Below are 19,420 nucleotides of genomic sequence, written 5' to 3' on the forward strand. Positions count from 1 at the left end.
TGTTTGAGCTACTTGCGGCAAGTTTTCAGTGTATGTTTTACACCAATATCGACCTCCCTTATATTTACACTTTCGGGTAATAGATAAATTGTAAACTTGCCGCAAACAGCACAAACATCGTTAATTATTTATTTCGTATCTATTTCAAAAGTTGCGGCTGGTTTATAAGTGATTAAACGGCTCCAGGGCTAAGCTGCCTAAAGCTCTCCATCAGAATTTCAGAAGCAATTTTTGGCCAAAAAAATCACTACCGCTAGATGGCGCTGATCCAAATGATTATTACTATACTTATACTAGAGCCATTTAATCAATTATAAACCAGCCGCAACTAATTTCGTAGATACAAAATAAATAGTTAAAGATAATTGTGCTACTTGCGGCAAGTTTGCAGTGTATGTTTTTACGAATATCAACCTCATATATATTTATACTTTTGGGTAATAGATGAATTGTAAACTTGACGCAAACAGTGCAAACAACGTTAACTTTTTATTTTATATTTATGAAATTAGTTGCGGCTGGTTATAAGTAATTAAATGGCTCTACTACAAGTAGTAATAATCATTTGGATCAGCGCCATCTAGCGGTAGTGATTTTTTTGGCCAAAAATTGCTTCTGAAATTCTGATGGAGAGCTTTAGGCAGCTTAGCCCTAGAGCCGTTCAATCACTTATAAACCAGCCGCAACTATTGAAATAGATACAAAATAAATAATTAACGATGTTTGTGCTGTTTGCGGCAAGTTTACAATTTATCTATTACCCGAAAGTGTAAATATAAGGGAGGTCGATATTGGTGTAAAACATACACTGCAAACTTGCCGCAAGTAGCTCAAACATCGTTAATCATTTATTTTGTATCTATTTCAAAAGTTGCGGCTGGTTTATAAGTGATTAAACGGCTCCAGGGCTAAGCTGCCTAAAGCTCTCCATCAGAATTTCAGAAGCAATTTTTGGCCAAAAAAATCACTACCGCTAGATGGCGCTGATCCAAATGATTATTACTATACTTATACTAGAGCCATTTAGTTATTTATAAACCAGCCGCAAATAATTTGATAAATACAAAATAAAAAGTGAACATTGTTCGCACTATTGGCGGCAAGTTTACAATTTATCTTTTACCCGAAAGTATAAATATATAGGAAGTCAATATTCGTGTAAAAAATGCATTGTTAACTTGCCGCAAACAGCACAAACAATTTTAACTTTTCATTTTGTATTTACAAAATCAGTTGCGGCTGGTTTATAATTGATCAAATGGCTCTACTATAAGTAGTAACAGCGTTGGGTGAAGAGGATTCCCGCAGTGAAAATGACGGTCAGTAACATAAAAGTTACTGTCACTAACATACCAATCTATAGAGTGTTGGAAAAGCGAATAGGCAGAGAAGAAGGGGGCATTCCAGAGGTTCTCACCCAAATGTGACTGGCAAACATGTGAGAAATAACACAAGCACCAATCCCCACACAACCCGGTGCGCTTACTGGTCCCTTTATTTTTTTAATATAAATATAATAATAAGACAAGTGAAAATTTTTTTTAATTATCAAAATCATCATTTAGCGCTCCGGAATGTGTGGTGATTGGCAGTTGCGTTAACTATTTTTTTAATTAATTAACAGAGTGGCCAGTATAATACTATGTACTGCTATTTGTCTTTTGTCTCTCTCGTCTCGCGGCCGGAGCATACAATGCTTCCTCCATGTATATATATTCTCTAAGAGCTTAACTGACTGGAACGACAATGAAACGAATGAACCGGACGAATGATGCAAAACCGACTAAAGCGAACCAAAACTGTTTGAACGAACCTTATGAGTAGCGTGTATACTACAGTCAGATTGTCATAAAAAATAACACGTGCAGCAGAAAAGTTGGCCGTTTGTTGTTATACACTTACAAGTATTTTTTTGTTTACCATAATACCATATGTATGTACCACATACTCACACTGGACCGATTATTTAGCTAGTGAGCAGTCGGACTCCGACTTTTTCTAATTCTCTAGATAGAGTTTTAATACATCGTTTTGTAGGCGAATGTGTACTATGCACAGAAACATCACTTATGATTAACATTGTTACCATACTACGGAATTTAAAAAAAAGCTGGCACCATGGAAGTGGGTGGAGAACAATTAGAACCCATTGTTCAAAAGTATATGATTGTTGTTATTATTATTATTATTATTATTATTATTATTATTATCATAGTTACCAATACAAAATTTAAGCAATTAATTTATTTAACATGATACTGAAACATGCATCTTTTATAGAATGATTAATCTCGCGCAGTCAAAGCCTAAAGGAATATGTGACCAAGACATTTCATTGGAAATGCCAGATCTTTTACCAGAGCAGAAGAGAGACGTCATAAATAAGCTCTTGAAACTGAATTACTTGAGAGTTTTCAAGCAGGGAAAAGTTTTGCTGTACAAATTGAACGATCCATCCAATACTAAGGTTGTAAAAGGTGCCGACAATGAAGAGAAGGTTGTATTCTGTATCATAGAAGAGGCTGGAAATAAAGGAATTTGGGTCAGAGAGATAAGAAACAAGTGTAATTTACCAGCCACACAGCTGGCCAAGATATTAAAAAGTCTTGAACAAAAAAAAATTATCAAAGCTGTTAAATCTGTTGCTGCCAGCAAAAAGAAGGTATACATGCTGTTTGATTTGGAGCCTGACATAACTGTTACCGGTGGTGCCTGGTATCAAGATCAGGATTTTGAGTCTGAATTTGTTGATATTTTAAATCAGCAGTGCTACAGGTATTTAGAACAAAAAAGGGACTCAGTTGACGAAACAGTCGTTAACATGGGACCAATGTATATAAAAAGAGCCAGTTATGCCACTGCAGAAGAAGTCAAAGACTATATAATTAAAATTAAAATCAGTAAGGTAAAGATCTTGATGCTTTTTTTTTATGTGCTCCATCAATTGTACTTTAGCATTGAAATAACTTTTAGGTAAAACTTAGAGCAGAAGATTTAGAAATGATACTCAATACCTTGATATACGATGGTAAGGTAGAAAAATACATAGCACCTGATAAAAAAGTGTCGTACAGAGCAATTAAACCTTTGGTGGATACACCAGGTCTTGTAAAAAGTAGTTGTGGAGTTTGCCCTGTAAATAGCTTACATATGTTAAAAAAAAAAACTAATTTTAAATTTATTATTAACAATTACAACTCGAAATTTCAGGTACGAAAAAACTGCTGTGATTTCGGTGACATTACTCCAATAAAATGTCAATATATAAATGAATGGCTGAACAGCTAATGGATATCATGACAATTTGTATTTTGTTGTCCATATGTATCTAGTGTATCTACGTAAATAACTAATTCGTAAGGAAAAGTAAAAATAAGGAAAAAATAAAACAAAATAAAAATCACGGTAAAAAAAATGTTAATAATTTATCTATTTGAAGAATACTCATGACATTGTGATTTGATTTCGAAGACATAAGTATATATTGCATTAACCCAACGGAAAACTGAATAACATTTTTCCCGCTCATCAAAACTGCTACCAACAATATTGAGAAAAAAAACGCGTGCCCTCCCCTATACTTAGGGTGCCTGTACATGGGCGTCTTAATGTCTTAAGACTGTAAGCCAAACCTATGGCGGGTGATTCAATTCAAACTGACGTTAACTGAATATTGATATAATTTGTTTTAAACAAGATAATAGGCATCCTGTTCATAACAAAACTATGTTACGTGATTGCATTATGATATTGGAAAGATATTTAGCCACCAAAACTAAAAAAAATTTTGTTAACGCTGAGTCGTTCAAAAGAGAGGTTATGTTGACAAAATTATTGTATTAACATGAATTGTAGAAACTTTTCAATTGATGCCTTAAAAACGTTCTAACGTTATAATGTAATCAGGTTACATAGTTTTATGATGAATAAAGTGTCTATTTCCTTGTTTAAAACAAATTATATCGGTATTCAGTTAACATCAGTTTGAATGAATCACCCGCCATAGGTGTGGCTTGCAGTCTTAAGACATTAAGACGCCCATGTACAGGCACCCTTATCCTACATAATGTTTTTGGAACTTGTTTTCAAAATTTAGCCGTACACCTGGCTTAATTTGAATAAACTGATGATTGACAACTCACAAAGCGCATAGAGGGTTCTGTTATGACTATAATTTCGAAAATCAATTTAATATCGAAGCGTTTTCAATTGTCAGCAAAAAATATTTTACTGGCAATCCACACGCGTCTTGACATTGGTAAGCCCGTTTGGATATAGCAGTACCAGTCTAGCAGTAGCCAACTCTCTCTCGTGTGCAGCTCGCGATTTCAATTAGTTTCCTTTTTACCTTTGACCATCAGGCATAGAAAAGGTCTTTTTTTTTTCTCTCATATTTTAACGAACGATTAGAAAATGTATTTTCGTTTGCTTAGATCGGATCATTTTGTCATTACTGCGCTTTAATCATCAACACGAAGTGCCTCTTACAAGATACGCAAGTTGTGGACTTTTGGCCCCTCGGCGTCAGCTGTGAAAAACTGTTGAAAATCGCATCTTGTTGTCCTCAGTCTCTCGGGACCCAGGACTGCAGAAATCCTCCAGAAGGAGAGAAAGAGAGCGCGCATCAGGAAAAATAAACACCCATATTATAATATAAAAGTGTGCCGTGCACGTACACACCTGCAAAACACATTTGTACACTCGCGCTCGCTGCATATGGTGGGAGGCAAAAGCGCAAGAGAGGCGGGAGAGAGAGAGGGAGCTGTGTATACTTATTTCGCGCACGACGGCATGCTCTCTGCTGCCTGCTGCATGCAGGCTCTGCTTCTGATGGGGCTGCTGCAGTACAAAGTACAATGCTCTGCTGATGTGATCTGATGCAAAGAGTCTCTGGTAAAAGTATGGAGCACGCAGTTGGTACCTAGTTGGGAGCCAATCTTCGTGTGTGTTACGAGTTCTCTTTGTACATAGTATTATCGTTATCGTCAGTGTCACCCTCTGCTAGAAGGGGATAATTGTAACATGTACCCTGTATAGTGTATTAGAGTTGAATTAAGTGGTGCAACAACTCGCCTCTAAACGCTGTTTAGTTTAGGGCGCCAGCCAGGAGAGGCTACCAGCGTGCTCTTCCTCGATCGCGCGCTTCGCTCTTTAAATATACCTACCTACAACAATTAAAGCTTTAGGACTGCGTGAAGAAGGCGCCGCTTGTCTTTGACGCCGTGAGTTGCGATTTTCTTTTGGACCTGTAGTTGTCCATTGAATTGCTTGCCACAATCGTCATTGTGAAAGTCGCGTGGTACCTATCGTCTTTAAGTTGTACAGTGCCTACGCAGTCGCCGTGGATGGCCTCTTTGGCATTGTCATCGTCGTCGTGCCGCCTCAGCTGCTTTGCCTGAGCCAGTCTGAGCGCGTAGTTTTCCTATCCCGGATCTTGAAGTTCAGTATCTAATAGCTATTTGAGAAAAAAAAGGACTGGCATCAGTAAGTAATTGATTAGTGAGCGGTAACGAAGAGTAGCGACGCACCGTTTGTCGTCGACTCCCTGCTGGGAGTCCAACGTACAAGAAACATGCCGCTCCTACGGAAAAAGCCTTTTCAACGCCTCCACGTCTCCTCGGACTTCAGAGACGATGACGAGGTATTCCTCTGCTCCGTCACCAACGAGATTTTCAAGGACTACAAGTAAGTCAGCGTCAACTTTTGCGATTGGGTTCCCTTAACCAAGAGAGCCAATCTACAAGAGTATACCGCTCTTTTTTTTCTCGCTCTCCTTACCTCAGCTGACCTCTATATACTACTTTCTTCTTTCCTCTTCTCTCCCTTAGGCCTTATACCATTCAATTCGAGTCTGCTATGCTCAACTCTTCACCCTTTCTAATCTCACACCATTGTTGATTATCTTTTGCAGTGAATTTTTTGAGAGGATCATCTTGTGCAACTCGATGATATGGTCATGCAGTATAACTGGCAAGTCTGGCATGACTTACGAAGAAGCCTTACAATGCGAAAAGAAAGCCAAGGAGAGCCTCAAGGAATTCCCAATGGAGGTACCATGTGTACAGAAATAAAAAAAAAAAGACTTGTTTGCTCGCAAGCACTTTTGATCTCTGTCTTTCTCTCTAGGCAATGCTTATTTTACTATTTTTGTTTTTCAGCTGCGCATACCGATTCTGTATTTAGCCAACAAAACATCCAGGACTTCGTTCAGCGAAATGATCGAAGATGTTTTCCACTATGCCAGAGAAAGATACTTTATTGGTGAAATGGTTGAAGCAAGTTTTACTGAAGATTCTTGGTGTGAATGTCACGTTTTGCAGGTGATTCAGCCTACTGAACAACAAATTGCTGCTTACAATAATTCAGATGACAGCAAGTAAGGGTCCATAATCCAGTCAAAAAGTGTATACTTGACATCTCGGGTCATTTTTAATCAATTTTGTTGAAATGGTAATTTTTTTTTTTTTTTTTTTTTTTCATTGTAGAAGTTCGCAAGAGAGACAGTATTCTCCACCAGCAAAATTATTCCGCTATGAAGTTGAGCAACTCGACTGTGGTGACACTGATGTCAGTCAACTCATGATAGTAGAAGCTTCTCAAATAAGAAGGAAAAAGCAACAATATAGCAGGGAAAGAAACAAGATTTTTCTGAGAATGCTCTGTGAACAAAGTGCTTCTGGAGTGTGGGTTGTCAAAGTAAGTACATGATGATTTGAAATTACGGTTTCTCAACGTTTGCTATAAATCTAAAAATTTGTGTGTCTATTTGTTTATTAGGACAGCGTGTTGCAAAAATATGGAATTAGCAAAACGCGATTTGATTCCATATTTGCAGGGCCATTACCTGATTTTACTCCACGACCCAAAAAAGTAGTGAAACAAAAGCAAGGGTCCTTAGACAAATTCCTAATATCAGATGTAACAAAGCACAGAGCTTTCAATAAACCAGATCCACTAAGAAAAGTTAGTTCAAGTGGAATGGTAACCAAGAAATACAGAAAGTCTAAGTATGTCGAGTTTTTTTTTGTTTTTCCATTCTGTTTTACCTGTTATTACGTATTAATAATTACAAAAAAAAAAATTTTTTTCAGATTAAATGGTAAAGGTGTAGAAGATTTAAAAGCAAAAGCTCTCGAACAAAAGGAAAAACGAAAGGAAGAGCGTTTAGAAAAGAAAGAACGCAAAAAAGAAGAAAAATTGAAACAAGCTGCTCTGGTAGCTTGGGTCAAGAAATGGAATAAACCAAGAGAAGATTTAGAATGTGAAGATCTAAAGCCTCTTCCAGAAGCAGTACCTATGAAATGTCCTTTATTAGAAGCGCAGTTTGGAAAATTTACCATGATCTTGGAGTTTTTAAGCTTTTTTTATGACGAAATCGAGGTTAAAACTTATTTTCCAAACGGTTTTACTCTTGAAGTTTTAGAAAAAGCAATGACTGACAAAGAAATGACAGGCCCATTCAATGATCTTATTCAACTACTGTTGGCCAACATTTTCAAATACCAAGCTGAGGAAGAGGATGAAATTCATGCAGAATCTACAGAGGCTATGAATGATAGTATTGTCGATCAAAGAGTATCGTCTATGGCAGAAGCTGTTAAATTAGCTACGATTGCGTCGACTTGGAGTCAGACGCATCAAGGATACCAACTGTCAGAACTTGCACTAGATTATTATTCCATGAGTGAAATTTTAAGACAACATCTTTTGAGCTCAGGAGGTCGTATTAGCGAAGCCGCGTCTAAATGGAGATATTCTCAAAGAGGTAATGTTTATTAAAAAAAATTTTTACAATGATGCAATACTCCAATACATATTATGCACCATTTTATACGCTTTTGCCAATTTCCAGGTGGTTACACAAATCAAGATGACCCAGCTCTTTTGTTTAGAATAGAAAAACCAAGAATTTTACGAGCTCTTAGCCACCGTCACATTTGCGAGTTCAATATTGAAGATAGATTAACGGTAGTCATTTGTTTGATGAACCAACTACTAACGTTTGCTTCGATACGTGACGTCATCGATGAAAGGTACGACAAAATGTTCCAAGCAAAAAAAGAGCTAAAGTCACTCATTATTGCGGAACAGAAAAAAGAAAAAGAAGAGCGTGAAAAATTAAAAGAAAGAGAAAAAGAAAACGAAGGTAAAATTGAGACAGAAGACATCGAACCAAAAAAGTTGACTCGCAATAATTGTAAGGAAGAAAAGAAAAGAGAAGAGTTTGAAGCAAAAGTAAAGGAATTGACACAAGCGTCAAGAGATGACCAGATAATGGTTCTGTTAGGATATGACAGGGCGTACAGAAAATACTGGCGCATTTTATCCATTCCAGGTATAATACTAGAAAATTTAATAATTAAAATTACAATTTGACGTTGTTTTTAAAATATGAATAATAAAATTTTTTTTTTTAGGATTTTTTGTAGAAAATACCGATCCTTGGTATGGCTCATGCTTGCCAGAAGGTACTCCATACATGCCAGAGCTTCAGGACACAGACACTCTGTATTCTTATTTAAAAAGTAAATATGAAGACGAATGTAGTGACAAAGAAAATAGCATACAACAGTGCAAATCTCCTAAGAAAATCCTCATTTCTGACAAGAACGGAATAAAGTCGCCAAGGAAGGAAGTTAAAAAAGATATGCGTAAAAGTATAATGGCGTGCACGGGAAATAAAGACTGCCCTGTCCATGTAAACCGACCCGGTCCAAGTTGGAGCTTCTTTGGTAATTCAAACGACATTGAGAAATTGATTGGTTCGCTGAGTGAAAGGGGCATTCGAGAATCTGAGCTGAGACACAATCTCATTAATGAAAAGGAGAGCTTAGAACTGGCTATCAATAGTTGTCCGAAGCATAAGTTTAATCCTCAAGTGGTAAGTCAAATATTTGTACAAAATTCTTTCATGTGATAGTTATAGTAGACCAAAGTAATTGAAATAAATATATGTATATGTATTTCTTTATATAACTATATATCAGTGTACACCTACTAGTTACCCTATGGCCTATGCCTATGGTACGAAAAAATATATATATATGCTTATTTTACAGTTTACTGAGACAGCAAAAGACACATCAAAATCGTCCAGGAAAAGTAAAACCGAAAACACTCACAATAATAATTATCCACCCGATATGCCTGTAGATGACATTTTGGAACTAACTTTGCGAGATTATGTGTTGGATTTAGAAGATAAAATAAAAATAGGCTGCTTAGGATCTTTGAAAATTAAAAACAGAGACTTATGGCGAAACGCCATCAATAATCGTAAATATGATAAGCAGTGTGACAAACTTGTCTATGGTTTAAACGACACTCCTGTAGATTCTATTACAAATAGCGCCTTAGATAAAATTAAAACTGAGTCTAGAAATAGCAGGCCTGGAACACCTGACTCTGATGCGGGTAGTTCTGCTACTAAAGTTTACCGGGACCCAGGAAAATACCTGGGTCCTCCAGACAAAGGTGAACCAATTCCGGATACCTCGCAACAAAATGCAATTAGACAAATGGCGTGTGCTATCTTGCAAGTAACTCATGCTATTGAACCCAAGTACCTGAAAAAACCTCTAGGCAACAATGATAAAGATAAAAAGTGGTCTGCCGAAGAAGCTAGAGACAGGTGGGAGCAGTCACTTCTGTCTTCTACTAGCTGGTCCCAACTTTTTGTCCACTTGAACACTCTAGATAATTGCATTGCCTGGAGTAGAAGTGCAACAAACGCACAATGCCGAATTTGCCGGAAGCGCCGAGATGCCGAAAATATGTTACTCTGTGATGGATGCAACAAGGGCCATCATTTATATTGTCTGAAACCAAAATTAATAGTTAGTTATTTAATAACTATTACAATGTAGCATTTAACTTAAATACGTGTTGTTGATGTATTTTAATTTTATATATTTATTTCAGTCTGTTCCTGAAGGGGACTGGTTCTGTCAAGCATGCAAACCACGAGAAAGCAAACCTAAAGAAAAAACGAGAAAAAGGCGGAAATTTGAGGATGAAGTTGAAGAGGATGCACCTTTAGCAAAAGAGACGAGGCATACTCGAGCAAGAAAAATTGTAGACAGTGACGAAGATGTACAGTCAGAAAAAAATGTAAATGCCGATGATGAAAGCGATGATGAAATGTAAGTCTCATTTTACATTTTTATTATTAAATAGGGACGTTAAAGATGATATTCAATCTTTAAATTTTTTAAAATCAGGTCACGGTCCATACGACTTTGTTCGCAATGTAATAGTGACGGTAAGCTTATTACTTGTGATGCGTGTTCTAAATGTTTCCACATCGACTGTCATGAACCACCTTTATCAAGACTTCCACGAGGTCGTTGGACTTGTAATTACTGCAAAACAAAGAAGAATAGTTCGAGAATAGGTAATGTATTTGACTTTTAATTTTAAGTTCAGATTAAACTTAAACTTTCGTTACTCTATTTCAAGTCATTTTTCAATAATTAATATCTTTAATAATAAAATATCAATGATAAAATTTTTCATAAGACTGTCTAAATTCACTTTTTTAGTTTATGATTTAAAAAATTAAATGTATTTCAAGTTTAGTAAAACTTTTAAAATAGTTAAAAGTATTAGGATTATATGTATAAAAAAAAAAAAGGGGGAAAAGTAAGGTCTAGATTTGGGTATGTTGATAGTTACGCAAGGCCGTGAAAAGGATAGGGAGACAAAAAGATCCTCCGCAGCAGCGGCACGCTCTCGCATCTACGGCTTCGCCAAGAGCCTTCTTTCTAAAGAATCTAAAGACTGGGATGGTCTGTATAGCATCCTATCCTAATTAACCTGCAGCTTTTATCCATATAAATGTACTCTATTTATCATTTCATCCTCGCTATATCCAGTTTTTATAATTTCTTATTATTAGCAGGAGTACATGGAACATTTTTTCTTTTTTATAGCTTTTTTAATACCATTTTATTTCAACAGCATCCATAATGTTTTTAGTTTTAAAAGCAATCACGCATTCACTAATAAAAATGCTTCAAAGTTTTCAATTGAAAAAAATTTGTTTTATTGAAAAAATTTTTATTTACAGATAGCAGTGCCTCCGAAGAGATTGAACCTTCAAGGACGACGAGGGGATCAGCAAAAAGGGCTGCTGAAACTGAACATGGAGAAGAAGAAAAACTCACAATAAAGAACTGCAAAAAAATATTGCTAGAACTTTTGAAAGAGGTCAGAAAGCATCGAGATTCTTGGCCTTTCTTATCACCTGTCACAGAAAACGAAGTTCCCGATTATTATGATTACATTTCCGAGCCTATGGATTTTGGTACTATTCAGAAAAAACTTGAAAACGACGATTATACAACATTGCAAGCCTTTTACAGCGATGTTATATTAGTTTTTGACAATTGTCATATTTATAACACAGATCACAGTGCTGTTTACAAGTAAGTAAAGTTTATTACTAAAAACAAATTCGGATGCCAGAGATATTTAACGTCTCTTTAACAACTGGTTTTGGAAGACGAAGACTTACACTATAATTAGTTTTACGTTTCTATTAATGTAAAGTGAGCTATTGAACAAAAAAAAATTACATGAAATAACATAAGTTGCTAGGTTAAAATTAACAAGTTCCTTCTCTACTAATAATCTTTGGCTTCCGAACTCAAAACAAATTTATAACAAGAATATTCTTACCTTCATCTAATTAGTTATGTTTACAGGGCTGGTGTGAGATTACTGAAGTTTTTTGAAAAACGGTGTAAAGAACTACAGCTTGATTATGATGAAGATATAGTCCGTCGAATGAGAAAAATTCAACGCAATGGCGATCAGAATGGTGTTGAACACAGTGATGATAATTCGGATGACAGCTAAAAAATAACTTTATAGTTGTGTATTGTGCATGTAATATTTTATACGACTTGCCTCCTTCAATATTCTTATTTAATTAAATTTTTGCTTAAAGTCAGTATTGATTTTAGCGCATCAAATTTTGTTGGCAAAGTTGGTCATATTCACCTGCAAGACAAGCTAATCTCACGATAAAGTTAATCTTGCTATTGAATTTTTTATTTTAGTTCAAACAAATTATCTAAGCTCATTAAATGTTTAAGTGAAAGGGCTTGACTGATAGAGATTATAATTATTGATAACTAACTGAGCCGTTGAGAAATTTCATGATAGTTTTGCTAAAGAATTTTAAGGCTCGATTGAGTTCAGTATTATTCTTTGAAAACTCAAACTCTCATTGAGCAAGCCTTACAGTAACATGAACAATGGTGGGTGATTTGATTCACGACAATCCAGTTCATCATCTCTTCTATACTTAATGTTTTAGTAAGATTGTTACGTAAACCATCTGATTTTAAATTATTTATTTCTTCAACCATATATGTTTACACTTTAAAATAGAATAAAGGCATTACTTATAATTGTCGAATTAAAGACATTTTTAATATTGCCGTTATGTATACATTAAATTTAAAGCAACAAAAATGAAACTTGAAATTTTACCGCAAAAGTGTTATTTTATAAATTCAGCCTTATTCAAATTAAACTTTACATTAGAAATCTTTGAAGTTTTACTTATACAAAAAAAGTACTTAGTTTTGTCATGATGATGTTGTCATTATTAACTCAATTATTTCCAACTATGTTGAAATAAAACTTGGGCTGGACCTACCCAAATTTTAAAAGTATAAAATTTGGACACTAAGAATTACCTTGTACAGCACTATTGAAAATCACTTTTAATGAATGTAAGTTTTATACAATTAATTTGGTAATAAACACCTTTAAAATCAAACGATTATTTATTTTCTGATGTTTGCCAATTATAGCTGATTTATTATTTTATTTCATAATGACACTTCATTTAAGATTATTTCAACTTGACAGTTGAATCATACTAGTATTCAACACAACGCAACTAATGATGATCTCCTCCGTAAAAATCTTTTCTGTGAACTTCGTCCCATTTCTTGACGTTTTCGGGAGAGTATGCTGCAATAAATAAAATTAAGTTAGGTTGAATTCAAACTCATGACTGTGAGTACTCTAGAAAGTGCAATCCGATTTTGGTACTTACACATCTTCTGTAATTTGTAAAATACGGGAAGACATAACACTGAAGCTATTACCCAGTATCTGAAACCCCAGCTATGTTTGAAGTACAATTTATATGGAAACTGTGCGATTTTGGCTGTATAAGTGTAGGGATATCTCATTGGCCTTGAAACTTCATCAGCCATTGTTACTGAAAACAAGCAATAGATTATTTCATTGCATGTCTATAGGCGTTAGTAAGTAAAATTTTTAATCAGAAATAAAAACAAGGTAATGATTACAAAAAATCACAAAAATGTTTGTAATTTTAATGAAGTTAAACCTTCATTGAGCCTTATGGTTTTTTTTGTACAAAACTTTCGTCTGCTCGGACTTGAATCAATCAAACTAACGATATTTATTAGTGTATACTTATAATTAGTACAACCGTACAGAGTACGAACTAAATTTTATGAAATCTCGATTTTAATTTGACAAAGCTTATTGCTCTGCAGTTATTTTACCTCGAGAAAAATGTGTAAAAATTTAGAAATCAATACAAAGACAAGTAATCGCGTGATGCAAGCATTCGTCAACAGACTCGTGTGACAGAAGTACAATATCCAAGCATAAACAGACAGTAAAACATGTTTTTATAAAAACATAAGCTTACCTGCTATGGTTTGAATATGAAAAAGAATAAAAAATTACTGTCCTCGTCTTCGTTGGGAAAAATAGAGCCAGTTGATAAACAGATAGGTTCGTCCAACAGAAAGCAGAACAGAATCAACTCTCCGCCATACTTTACGTAATCTACTCGGCCGATAATGCAGAATATCTAGCTTATTGATGTTAACGAGCGTGCTAGACTTGCCTAAAACTCAAATTTTATTTTTATTTTATTGTCGTTTTTTTTTATCCCCATTTAATTGCATCATTGTATAATTGTGTTCAACTGTATTATTAAATCACGGTTTATTGATTTATTAAGTATACACATTTTCTGAAAATTCATTCTCACAATAATTAATTAATACAGGGTCGACATGTTAACAATAAAATTTTCGACGTTGTAACGTCTACATACAAAATAACAAGATTTTTAACGTCCAATATTTAATTGTGTTATGCAAGATTATAATATATATAGTCACTGAGTGGGAGAGAATTCTCTCTCTGGCGGCAGACGCGAAGAAAAGCCGATTGGTCGGAGCGCTTCTGATGAGAATACACGTCGAGTACCTGCTGTTCTCATTCGCCGAGGGATCGTGCAACTTAGCAAATTCGATTCAGTTGTTCAGTTCGGCCAAGTCGACAACGCGCGCGTTTGCGCACACATTTATCGTGGTTCGTGGTGCGGTGGGAGTTGAGCGGACCTTTCCTTTCCCACTTGTTTATTCGTTTATTATATTATTTTATCTTAAGGGTGCCACGTGCAGCTACAATTCCTCGTTATTGCCGCTACTAGGACGCTTCTTTGAAGTTTAGTTTTCGTAATTTTTTTGAGAATTTAACACCGGATAACCGGAGAGGGAGGGGCGAAATTAGTACACCGGCACATGCGCGCATATACAACAACATCATATATATAGGTATAAGAAGTTGTCTTGTTGGCCACTTGTACACTTCAATCCCAGCTTCGTTTCGTCGCACCGGCCACGGTCTACTCTTTTTCTTTATTTCTCTCCTGCAAATTTTCTAACCGACAATCGTTAAATTCAGTAAGTAAGGCCAGTAGAGAGAAGAATTTAGTGCTAATAGTGGCTACTCGCAATGCGCAACCTGTGCGTGCAAAAGAGTTTAACCGATCTCCGCGCCTCTTTTAACTTGCTAAGTGGATTATTGTGAAATATTTTTTTTTTCTCTGCAGACGCGCTGATACTCTTTCCGGTGTACTCTACTAAGTAAGTACTTGTAAATTTTACTGCAAGCTTGGTTGTTCGCTGTTAAGTGCTCGCCCGTTCATCTGACTTTTGGAAGTTTGCTGCTGCCAAGGTGCCTTAACCTACACCATGTCGCCGAGGAGGACCAGAAGAGGTAAGGCCGCTCACTCTCTCTCTCTCTTTCTTCGGATGTCGCATCGCGGGTTTCGCATTAAATTGTTACTTATCGTTATCGCGTGTTCCACTCTGGTGTAGTTCGCCAATCATTGGGCATGTTCCATGTATATAAGTCGGACATCTTTTGTCATCATGGCGTCAGTGTGTGTATACTTTCATGCTTGTACCTTTTGGCGCCTTAAACCAAATACCGGCTTGCAGCCATTCGTACAATTGTTGTTATCTATCGTCCCGTTTATATTTTACTCACTCTCGCGCGCGTATAGCTAATTCATGGGAAAGGATGATACTTAATTAATTTTAAATGGAATGTTTTCAGGTACTATAAGGGAAAGCATCAGTGAAGTTGATAGTAGCATGAGGTCTGCTCCCAAATCAGCAAAGAAAACTCGTCAAACGAGGAAAAGTAAGTTTAGTTCCCATTATTTATTATTTCTCTTTTAAAAACATTTTCATTAATACTCAAATTTTTTTTTTTTTTTTTTTTAAAGGCCAAAATACTAAAAACTCTGAAGAAGACAGTGATGGCACTGTAGAACAGTCCAACAATTCTATTGCTAGTTCTCAAGTTGCAAGGAGCACGAGGAAGCGTAAACAAGAAAATAAAGACCAGACTTTAAATGAATCTATTGATACTCGCTCTACAAGAAGTGTTTCAAAAGCTACTAAATCTAAAAGAAAGACAAGAGTTGTAAAGCAACAGGTATCAGAGGCAAGTTCTATCTTTAGCGAGGATGAAGGTTTCAATGCAAAAAACGAATCAAAGTCTACAAATAAGTCTGTTGCCAAGAAATCTTCAGCACCAAATATCAAAGATTCTGGTAATATTACCCCTGAAAGCAGTAGCCCGGTTGTTGCACCTCCTATTCCGCATCGCTCAACCAAGACTCCTAAAAAGTCACCAAGTAATTTGGGATCACCGAAAACTCATTCCAGAACCACTCTCAGGTCTTTTAAAGTGCCGAGAAAGTTATCCGTGGACTCCTTACCTTCTTCAGAACAGTCTAATAATGATTCGTTATTGCAGCAAACTAGTTTTTCTGGTGCTGATAAATCTATTGACAAGAGCAACAATAGTTCTACACTCAAAGTCTTGTCTAACGGGAAAAAAACTAACTCTCCTTTAAAAACAAAGTCAGGGTTGTCAAAATCCTTGAAAAGTAAAGTAAAAAGTCCAAAACCAAAAACTCCCGTGCTGGTAAAAAAATCGCCATCTTCTAGAACTTCTTTGGTAATGGAGAAATCGTTAAAAGTAAATCTATCTAATTCACTCAGGCTAAAGACCTCTCTTTTAAATGATTCATCATTCAAATTGGAAAAAACTCATCAATCTGCATTACAAGAATCTACCAAGGCATCACCAAAAAAAGATACATTAAAAAATAAATCTCGAGACTCGTCAAAACAATCACCAGTTAAGACTTCGCGTGCATCTTTGGTTGGTGCAAAAAAATCACCAAAGGTAGTGTTATCCCAGATGGAACGAAAAATAACGCCAAAACCGCATCGGTCATATTCATCATCATTAGGCCAGTCCAAATTGCTGAGTACATCTTTGAAATCTAAAAAATCACCAAAATTCGTTTCATCTTTTACTCCTGGAAAAACACCGAAAATAGCTTTATCTATAAAGTCATCAATAACTCACAAACAAAAAAAAATCTCACCTTTAAAAGAAAAATCTCCCGGAAAAAAACCAAGTAAACAATCTATAGACCAAATAAATGTACCATTAGATGCCTCAATGAGTCCAAAAGTGATGTTGAATAAACTTTCTACTTCAGAATGTAATTCTAAATCCCCAAAATCAAAAAGGCCATCACTCATTACTAAAATTCGAACTTCTGTTCCAAAGCCTTTTGGTACTGCTTCCAGAAAATCTAGCAAGCCAATTGTTTACACACCTGTTGCATTTGGTAAGAGGCTTTCCCAAATGAAACCGTTAACTTCTTCAACTCCAAGAGAAAAAGTTAAGCCAAAAAAATCGGTTATATCATCAACTATGAAGTCTAAAATTACTAAGAAGTTAAGTAATCGGACTAATTCAAAAGTAGGTGATAAATTGCTAGATGATGAATCTGAGCCTTCTATGGATGAAAGTTCTTTGGTACATTTGAGTGATGTTTATGGTACTGATGATTCAGGGAACGAAATAAGTTTTGGAGGAAATAATTCAAATGCCGTAATTAATAGTGAGGCTAAAAGGCGATCAAAAGGCTCCCCAAAAAACAGTAAAAATGGTACGATTGTAAACAAAAGTAGCTCGATTTCCCTGTCTAAGGATGAAACTAACACAAATAACACGTATGAAGTTGAAAATCCAAAAACTCCGAAATTTCAAAATAAGATCGATAAGAAAAAAGCTGTTGAAGCTGATAAAAGTATAGTTCAAGGACGTGTAATGAAAAGAAGTTGCAAAGTACAATTTGCTTCTCCTGTGCCAAAAACAAGAGGAAGCTCTTTAGGTATTAGTAGAGTAGGAACACCTGGACATGCGATCCGAAAAAATAAGACATCGCTATTGGCGCATAGAACGTCTCTTATTAAACAGTCACCTGCTAATAAGGAAGATGGTAAAAATAGAACAAGTCAAGTGATCATAAGACGATTGAAGAATATAGAAAATACTTCATCAAACAAAACTCCAGGGAACACTCCATTAAACAAAAATCCGGGAAGTACTACATTAAATAAAAATCCGGGAAACACTCCATTAAACAAAAATCCAGCAAATACTCCTTTAAACAAAAAATTATTAGATTCTGCATCTGGTAATTCAACATTGAAATCTAATAAAAAGTCCCTACCTGCTTCAGCACATCTTAGTAAAACAAAACCATTCGTCAGACTGGAAAAAAAAACAGGTGTTGTATTAGGCATTTATGTAATTGTAAGTACCCTTGCTGATAGTAACGTTTAATAATGTTAACAATGTAGTTTCAGAAACAAAAACGCCTGCTAGAAAGATTCCTAACTTTGGTGATATTCATAAAAAAACCTTTGCTAAGATGGAATCTTTAGTTGATATGAAGAAACGTGTCGAGGAACGCCATATGACTTTAAATGCTCCAACTTCTAGTACCAAAAAAGGTAAAATTTCATTTTTTTAATTTTTAGTTATGTACTTTCGTAAACGACCGCTTAAAAAAAATAATTGTTCTTTAGTGCCTCTCTCAAGAAGGCTAAGCAAGGCAGATGTAGTAGATCCATCCAATGGTACTCATAACAGATTTGGATGGCCAGTCCGCAAGAGCGGGGCTATTGATATAATTAATAAAAAAGCTAAAGGAAATGTGGAGTCCAGGTATGTAAACATTGAAAAAACATTGCAATAATATAATCCATGAATCCACGTTTTACCTATTAAAAAAACAATTTCAGTGACAAAAGAAGAGAAAAGACAAGGACAACTGTGAAAGGTGTGCGCATGAATAGACGATTCGAGCTGCAAATGAAGTCGCGCATGAAAAACTCGTAACGCGAACTAGATGTTACTGATTGTTTAAGAACTACGTTTACAGTGTAAATATAAATAACTATTTACGGTGTTTTCTACTGCTAAATTAAATTAATGTTTAAGATTTTTGACTTAAGAGGAACATTAAAAATGAAAGCTTCTTCTGCAAACATAATTTGTCCTATTAAGTTTTATTTTTAAGTTTAAATACATTTAATTTTTAACCCATCATAAAACTGGTGCATAAGAATGAATTGTTGCAAGATTAATGATTCAAAATTCAAGTTGATAATAACCAATAAAAGAAATGCTGTTAAAAATTTTAATTTAATTCTCCATATAACGTTTGACTTGTTATGCGCTAGTCCGGTAACCATGTAAAAAGTGAAGCTCCAAGAAACTTAATTTTGTTAAAGTGTGTTTCAAATTACATAAATTGTCGATAACCTATACTTGAATGATAAGACTATTTTAAGTTTGTAAGGAACGTTACAATTTTGTCTCTATAAACAAGGTATTTGTGTAGATATACTTAAGTTGATATAAATACTGCAATAAAATAAAATGAAACAAAGTGTTATTTTATTATTTGAACTTGTACTAGGTTTTCCTTTTAAGTATTAAAAGTCATTTTTTACGGCAAATCAAAACGTTGGTTTATCTTGCAAAAGTTGCAGCGACTAAGTACGGGCAAGTTCAGACCGTTCGGGGGCTATGAGCTATGAGCTATGAGTGCTATGACGTGCTCGAACCACCGGCCCATTGCCAGTGGCTGCCCCATTCAGCCCCAACCTCAGGGCTCAGTCTCCGAACATACCTATTCATGACGGTTTTTGCGACTCATAGCAGAACGTACTCATAGCAGAGAGTGTGC

General features: G+C 35.4%; 4 protein-coding genes across 9 annotated transcripts; 3 read left to right on the forward strand and 1 right to left on the reverse strand.

The window, feature by feature from the left end:
• Positions 1-1,830: 1,830 nt before the first annotated feature.
• Polr3F (RNA polymerase III subunit F) lies at positions 1,831-3,398 on the forward strand. 3 transcript variants are annotated; one of them, XM_089591321.1, is made up of 5 exons: positions 1,831-1,973; positions 2,038-2,159; positions 2,281-2,905; positions 2,974-3,135; positions 3,211-3,398. In XM_089591321.1, the coding sequence occupies exons 2-5, from the start codon at positions 2,119-2,121 to the stop codon at positions 3,286-3,288; spliced, it is 906 nt and encodes a 301-aa protein (XP_089447447.1). In that variant the 5' UTR covers positions 1,831-1,973; positions 2,038-2,118; the 3' UTR covers positions 3,289-3,398. The 3 variants fall into 3 exon arrangements, with proteins under 3 accessions (XP_089447447.1, XP_089447446.1, XP_089447448.1); XM_089591320.1 differs by having other exon boundaries at positions 1,831-2,159; XM_089591322.1 differs by having other exon boundaries at positions 1,831-2,159; positions 2,974-3,028; positions 3,211-3,288.
• A 900-nt stretch (positions 3,399-4,298) lies between these two features.
• On the forward strand, positions 4,299-12,763 carry Acf (ATP-dependent chromatin assembly factor large subunit). 3 transcript variants are annotated; one of them, XM_014350481.2, is made up of 14 exons: positions 4,299-5,685; positions 5,912-6,050; positions 6,159-6,376; positions 6,486-6,696; positions 6,778-7,007; positions 7,092-7,765; positions 7,853-8,335; positions 8,418-8,881; positions 9,060-9,836; positions 9,922-10,142; positions 10,221-10,393; positions 10,671-10,787; positions 11,069-11,426; positions 11,694-12,763. In XM_014350481.2, the coding sequence occupies exons 1-14, from the start codon at positions 5,573-5,575 to the stop codon at positions 11,857-11,859; spliced, it is 4,344 nt and encodes a 1,447-aa protein (XP_014205967.2). In that variant the 5' UTR covers positions 4,299-5,572; the 3' UTR covers positions 11,860-12,763. The 3 variants fall into 3 exon arrangements, with proteins under 3 accessions (XP_014205967.2, XP_014205969.2, XP_014205970.2); XM_014350483.2 differs by having other exon boundaries at positions 11,706-12,763; XM_014350484.2 differs by lacking the exon at positions 10,671-10,787 and having other exon boundaries at positions 4,300-5,685.
• Positions 12,764-12,778: 15 nt separating this feature from the next.
• On the reverse strand, positions 12,779-13,866 carry roh (reduction of Rh1). Of its 2 annotated transcripts, none has more exons than XM_014350485.2 (3): positions 13,703-13,866; positions 13,073-13,240; positions 12,779-12,987 (listed from the first exon to the last, which is right to left on the reverse strand). In XM_014350485.2, exons 2-3 carry the CDS (start codon positions 13,233-13,235, stop codon positions 12,914-12,916), a joined length of 237 nt encoding a protein of 78 aa, XP_014205971.2. In that variant the 5' UTR covers positions 13,236-13,240; positions 13,703-13,866; the 3' UTR covers positions 12,779-12,913. The 2 variants fall into 2 exon arrangements, with proteins under 2 accessions (XP_014205971.2, XP_014205972.2); XM_014350486.2 differs by lacking the exon at positions 13,703-13,866 and adding an exon at positions 13,554-13,627.
• Positions 13,867-14,271: 405 nt separating this feature from the next.
• LOC106637528 (uncharacterized) lies at positions 14,272-19,113 on the forward strand. Its single transcript, XM_014350331.2, has 7 exons — positions 14,272-14,813; positions 14,900-15,066; positions 15,409-15,495; positions 15,581-17,953; positions 18,027-18,179; positions 18,255-18,393; positions 18,471-19,113. Exons 2-7 carry the CDS (start codon positions 15,042-15,044, stop codon positions 18,565-18,567), a joined length of 2,874 nt encoding a protein of 957 aa, XP_014205817.2. The 5' UTR covers positions 14,272-14,813; positions 14,900-15,041; the 3' UTR covers positions 18,568-19,113.
• The last annotated feature ends 307 nt before the right edge of the window (positions 19,114-19,420 follow it).

This window comes from Copidosoma floridanum, unplaced genomic scaffold (assembly GCF_036245765.1).
Source record: "Copidosoma floridanum isolate Cflo_tuat_1 unplaced genomic scaffold, Cflo_Japanese_pri ptg000013l, whole genome shotgun sequence".
In the NCBI taxonomy this organism is placed as follows: Eukaryota; Metazoa; Arthropoda; class Insecta; order Hymenoptera; family Encyrtidae; genus Copidosoma; species Copidosoma floridanum.

Coding starts and splice junctions, on each gene's coding strand:
- Acf (XM_014350481.2), top strand. CDS start 5,573: ATGCCGCTCCTACGGAAAAAGCCTTTTCAACGCCTCCACGTCTCCTCG. Junction 6,051..6,158: donor TCAAGGAATTCCCAATGGAG/GTACCATGTGTA, acceptor TTTGTTTTTCAG/CTGCGCATACCGATTCTGTA. Junction 10,394..10,670: donor GAAGAATAGTTCGAGAATAG/GTAATGTATTTG, acceptor GTATGTTGATAG/TTACGCAAGGCCGTGAAAAG.
- LOC106637528 (XM_014350331.2), top strand. CDS start 15,042: ATGTCGCCGAGGAGGACCAGAAGAG. Junction 15,067..15,408: donor GCCGAGGAGGACCAGAAGAG/GTAAGGCCGCTC, acceptor GAATGTTTTCAG/GTACTATAAGGGAAAGCATC. Junction 15,496..15,580: donor AACTCGTCAAACGAGGAAAA/GTAAGTTTAGTT, acceptor TTTTTTTTAAAG/GCCAAAATACTAAAAACTCT.
- Polr3F (XM_089591320.1), top strand. CDS start 2,119: ATGGAAGTGGGTGGAGAACAATTAGAACCCATTGTTCAAAA. Junction 2,906..2,973: donor TTAAAATTAAAATCAGTAAG/GTAAAGATCTTG, acceptor AATAACTTTTAG/GTAAAACTTAGAGCAGAAGA. Junction 3,136..3,210: donor GTAGTTGTGGAGTTTGCCCT/GTAAATAGCTTA, acceptor TCGAAATTTCAG/GTACGAAAAAACTGCTGTGA.
- roh (XM_014350485.2), bottom strand. CDS start 13,235: ATGGCTGATGAAGTTTCAAGGCCAATGAGATATCCCTACACTTATACA. Junction 12,988..13,072: donor TTACAAATTACAGAAGATGT/GTAAGTACCAAA, acceptor TATTTATTGCAG/CATACTCTCCCGAAAACGTC.